The 5,839-nt window shown below is 46.9% G+C and overlaps 1 protein-coding gene across 1 annotated transcript; it reads left to right on the top strand.

The window, feature by feature from the left end:
* Nucleotides 1-779: 779 nt before the first annotated feature.
* Nucleotides 780-1,658, top strand: LOC149264546 (uncharacterized). Its single transcript, XM_089399452.1, has one exon. It carries the CDS (start codon nt 780-782, stop codon nt 1,656-1,658), a length of 879 nt encoding a protein of 292 aa, XP_089255578.1.
* Nucleotides 1,659-5,839: the final 4,181 nt, after the last annotated feature.

Raw genomic sequence — 5,839 nt, 5'->3', positions numbered from 1 at the left:
CCCGCAGCCAAGCCCAACCAAGATGGGTTCACCAAAGTTACTAACAGAAGGCGTTCGAACAGGAAAAATGCCAGTGGGCAAAAGTCTCAGCAGAGTAACTTCAAAGATCAAGCGTCCAAGAATAGCTTTCAAACCCTCAGTGACATTCCGGAAGAACAGCCTCTGGAAAATCCCAGCAAATCAGATCTCCCATCCTCCTCAAGCCGCCCACCCCCTTCCAGCCCCCCTCCCAACTCGAAATCCCCCATTATCATCCCGACCATATTAACCAGGATCCAGGAGAACCCTGTGAACACCCCCAAGAACATGGAGATAGATGGGAGATTGAAGGACACCCAGATTTCAGAGACCACTCAGGAAGACACCAATGCTGTTGAGATAATGGATGAAGAGGCCGACAATGTAGACCTTCAAGGTCTGGATATAAATGAGCTAGAGTTGGCATGCAGGAAAGAAGCTTATGAAACCATAGCTGCAACTGACTTAGAAAAGTTAGAAATAGTCATCTCCAAAGTCTACCAACAACATCAGCTAGGAATTCAAGCTGGAAGCACCTGGGATGGTAGACTACGTCCAAAAGATTTCAAAAAAAGGGGAAGGAAAACCGTTCTTCAACGAACAATAGAGGTTGGCAAAGTCCTAGTGGATTCAGGCCACTATGCGCAGCTTACGAAGTACTTCAGTCCCTCTCAACCCAGTTATCAATGAAGCTCATCTCTTGGAACCTTAGAGGGCTCAACGGCCTAGCAAAATACAGAATGTTCAAAAACATGATCAAGATGGAGAAACCGCAAATATGTTTTTTCCAAGAAACTAAATGCAACAGCATAACTCTGGGACAAATACTCTCAAAGGCCTGGCCAGGCTGCCACTCAGTGGCCGTGGACGCAACCGGAGCTTCGGGAGGGCTTGCTATAGCCTGGAACACTCAAACCATAGCGCTCACTGACTTCCATGCTTCACACCATCTCATACAAGCTGCCTTTCACATTCTAGGCACAAAGGTTCATGGAAACCTTTCCAATGTCTATTTCCCACAGGATGGAGGTAGTAAAAAAGCGCTTCTGGACACCATCGAGGAGCTTAATATCTACAGACAGTACCCACTCTGGATTGTTGCGGGGGACTTCAACATGATCACCAAGATCGAGGATAAAACAGGAGGAAGATCTAGAATGGAACCTGAAGTAGAACACTTCAAGGATTTCATACTAAACTCCTCTCTCATCGACATGCCCTTCTGTAATGGAACTTACACTTGGAGCAATCACAGAAAGGGGAAACATCAGATTGCTTCCAAGCTGGACCGATTTTTGATTTCGGACAACGCAGTGCACATTGGAGGGGATTTCACTGCGGAGATCCTGGCTCACTCAGGGTCGGACCACTGGCCAATAGCCCTGCAATGGCAACGGCCAGGGAACAGCACCAGGAAGCCATTTCGATTTGAAGGCTTTTGGCTATCTCACCCGGCATTCAAGGACTTCGTCAAATCTATTTGGGCCTCCTTTGTTCCTCCAGAAGGCACCAAAATGTTCCAACTCCAACAAAAGTTAAAATACTTAAAAGGCCATCTCAAACGCTGGAATAGGGAGACCTTTGGGAACATTTTTGAAGCCCAACAGCAACTCAATCAGGAGCTCAAGCTTCTCCATTAGACAGTTATCAACACAGGGCACACAGAGGCAACATTGGAACAAGAAAAGCATATACACAATCAGCTAGAAGAAAGAAGGAAGCAAGAAGAAATCTATTGGAGACAGAAATCGCGGATCAGATGGCTCAGAGAAGGGGAACGCAACACCAAATTCTTTCATAACACCACAGTGCAAAGAAGAATGCACAACAAGATTTCCTTCATAAAAAACCAGGAAGGAGGGAAAGAGGAGGAGCATGAAAAAATAGAGGAAATCCTCCTTAATCACTTCCAACAGGTTCACCAAGAGCCAATAATGGATCGCAGGGCAGCTATTGAGAAAATCACCGGCAACATTCCCAGAATAATAACAGATGAGCAAAACGACTTGCTCATGAGCCCTATTTTAAGCCAAGAAGTGGATGAAGCAATGGCGCAGCTTAAAGAAGGTAAGGCTCCTGGCCCTGATGGCTTTACCAGTAATTTTTTCCATGCTTTCTGGGATATGATTAAGGAAGAGATCTGGCAAATAGTAGAAGAATCTAGGGCCCTTCGTTGGCTGTTACCTTCTCTTAATTCCACCTTCATTACTCTCATTCCCAAAGAAGAGAACCCCACTACCCCTGACAAATTTAGGCCCATTGCCCTCTGCAATGTTCTCTACAAAGTCATTTCCAAAGTCATAGCCAACCGACTCAAGCCCCTTCTTCCTCAGATCATATCTCCGGAGCAGTCTGGCTATGTGGAGGGCAGGCAGATCATGGACGGTATAATTCTCTCCCATGAGATCATTCACTCACTTAAGTTGGATAAACAAGCGGGCATGTTACTCAAGCTCGACCTCTCAAAAGCCTTTGATAAACTCAGTTGGCCCTATATACAGAGCATGCTGAGAGCCTTTGGCTTTAGTGCCACCTGGGTAAGATGGATAATGAGCCTCATCTCCTCCTCCCACTTCTCCATACTTGTCAACGGGCTGCCCTCTCGCCCCTTTAAACCCTCCAAGGGCATTAGGCAAGGGGATCCCTTATCCCCCTTCTTATTTGTAATCATGGCAGAAGGTTTAGGAAGGCATATCAAGCAGGCTCTGCATTCTAATCAACTCCGGGGAATCTCTATTCATAACACCCCAGCCTCCTCCCATCAGCAATTTGTTGATGACACTATGCTTTATGGCTACCCCTCTGCTCAAGAAGCCTCTTGTCTGAAATCCTTGCTCAATGACTTCTCTAGAGCCTCAGGAACACAAATCAATACTACCAAATCCCACATTTTCTTCTTCCACACCCCACCCTCTGTAAAAAGGGCTGTCTCTCGCATATTGGGTTTTCAATCTGCTACTCTCCCCTCTACTTACCTAGGGGCGCCTCTCACTGCTTCCGCAATAAAGCAACCAGCTTGGCGTGGGCTTATTGAAAAATTGGAATTCAAATTAAACCTATGGACACACCGCTCCCTTAACCTGGCAAGCAGAGCTGTGCTCCTAAAGTCCATCCTTCAAGCCATGCCACTCTATCTATTTTCCATCCTAACCGCTCCAAAGTGGGTTTTAAAAAGCCTTAGGAACCTGCAGCGCAACTTTCTTTGGGGAAGTTCAGCCACTAACCGCAAGTGGGCACTTGTTAAATGGGACACTGCCTGCAAACCCAAGCACAAAGGCAGTATTGGTATCCGAGATCCTGAACACAGTAACATCATCATGACCGCCAAAATTTGGTGGCAATGGTTGACAAATCCGGACAAACCGTGGGCCAAAGTATGGATAGCCAAATACACCAACAACATGCCCCAAGCAGAGCTTATTAGATTTACACCTACAAGCACAGGTTCACTCATCTGGAATGCGGCAAAACTTCATCACCAGCTGGTTCAGAAACACAGCTTCTGGGAAATAAGAAATGGACATAGTGCCAGATTCTGGAACGACGCTTGGAATCAGCTACCTAAACTCTCAGCTGTTCTTCCAGCAACCTTAATTCCAGGTCAACAAGAGCAGCAGCAAGCTAAAGTTCATCAATTTTGGAGTCCGGATTTGGGAACGAGCTTCAGGAAATGGCAATCAAGTAATCATATATCCAACACCAGCAACACCCAGGAAGCAGCAGCTCTTGACAGTGAATTAAAAAAGAGGAGCATCAGGTACAACAATAGTGAGGACATACTCAGATGGGGCTATCTTCCCAAAGGATCTTACTCCACTTCTGAAGCCTATAACCTTTTAGAAGGTACCACCACCATCCCGGATCCTCTCTGGGCAAGAATATGGAGCTTCAAGACATGGCCCAAAATAACTCACTTTCTTTGGATGGTGGGGCATAAAAAGATTCTTACATGGGATAAACTGCAGAAGCGCAACTTCCAAGGACCTTCGTTATGCCACAACTGCCATCAGAATGAAGAAACCTTGCAGCATCTACTGGATACTTGTCCGCTTGCAACTCAAATTTGGGAGAAGGTGGAATTTAGAAGTCAAAGACGATGCAGAGAGGCGGGATGCATAATAAAAACCATACGGCAATGGCCGAAAAGCCCCTACAACAATGGACTGCTCAACCACCTATGGAACATAATTCCAGGTATTTTGCTGTGGAACATTTGGAAGGAAAGGAATAGGCGCATATTCAAAAACCTTAGTTCGAATAAGGAGGACATATGGAACAGAGTACATGCCAACATCCAAGAAACCATGCTATTAAAGACTTGGACTCAACAGGATCTCCCCACTGAAGACAATGAGAAAAATATCTTAAACAACTGGGGATTGCAAATGCCACAGGAATTAACTACACAGCATACAACAAATTGCAAAGGCAGGGAAGATGGGAGATGGGAAGCTCCACCCATGCACTCATACAAGCTCAACTTTGATGGGGCTTCTAAAGGTAATCCGGGTACTGCAGGATTTGGCGGCATCATCAGGGATCACCAAGGAATCCTACAACAGATTTACTTTGGCAACCTAGGCTGGGACACCAACAACTCAGCAGAGCTGGAGGGTATGTGGCAAGGATTACTTACAGCTAGACGACACAATCTTCAACCGTTGATTGTGGAAGGAGACTCCCAAATTCTCATAAACATGGCCACTCGCATTCAGAGTGGGTCACAAGCCAGGAAGGTAGCCAATAGTTGGAGATTGGAGGCCAGGCTCAGCTACATGGCTGAGGAAATATGCAGCTACAATGCCATCTCTTTTCATCACACTAAAAGAGATGGCAATAAGATAGCCGATCTTCTAGCTAATATAGGGGTAGACTCAGACCAGCCCTTCCTTGAGGGAAACCTGAACATCATTCCCAACAATCAACTCAAGCAGGATTGTGAGAGTCTCATTCTCAGGGACAATGAAACCCCGGATGCGGGTGTCGAATCGAGAAGTACAGGCATGCCACATGCAGCGCATGGGTTGCCTCGTGTAAATCCCACAGCTCCCCGAAGGAGGACGTCTTATGGCAATTGAGCCCCCCAACTTGTTAATGCATTCAATGGAGGAGAGGAGAGGTAGATGGAGGAGCAGGGCGGAATTAATGTGCACCTGCAACGAGGAACTGGAGGAAAATATCACAGGCTTGATGGCTCGAGCAGGGTATTTTGGTCTGAGGAGAGTTGGCGGTCGTGGAAGCACAGCAAGCTTCGGCCAAGGACTGTTTCATTACCCTGTGGTCTGGAAACTTGTCTTTGCCGCCATTCTGGTTGCTGGGTTGGAAGGAGAGGGCAATTTGAGTTTTTGCAGCAACAAGTCTGGAAAAGGAATTGTCGGCTCTCAAGGGAAGGTAGCCAAGGTGAAAGCTGGGCATCTGAGAGTGAATTGGAAGGAAATTGCTGCTGCTACCAATTCCAGGTTCACCCTCGAGCATACAGAGGAAGCTTTAGACTTACAATGGTTAAACTTCGAGAACGACAGCCATGCAGAAGAGGTCCATCGAGAGGGTCTTCCTCACGAACCCCTGCAGCAAATGAGCATCACCACTGCTGCTGCTGCTACTGTCACCGGCGAGCTCGAGCAACCCCGCTACCCATTAGACAATTTGTGGAGGTCGGGAGTTCCTGTGAAGGGAAAACGGAGCTTCCTGCATTCGGCTCTGTGGTATTCACCTTGCCATGCACTGAGGATAACGCAGGCGTTAATGCCCACATCTCCATCATGTTTACCAAAATTCCAGAAGAAGGTGAGGAAGAACACCCCCAGGACCCGCAGGAGAA

Source organism: Pinus tabuliformis, chromosome 6 (genome assembly GCF_031772625.1).
Source record: "Pinus tabuliformis cultivar Carrire ecotype Pingquan chromosome 6, CPIR1, whole genome shotgun sequence".
In the NCBI taxonomy this organism is placed as follows: domain Eukaryota; kingdom Viridiplantae; phylum Streptophyta; class Pinopsida; order Pinales; family Pinaceae; genus Pinus; species Pinus tabuliformis.
The sequence above is the reverse complement of the archived record's forward strand: the minus strand, read 5'-3'. Positions and strand labels throughout refer to the sequence as shown.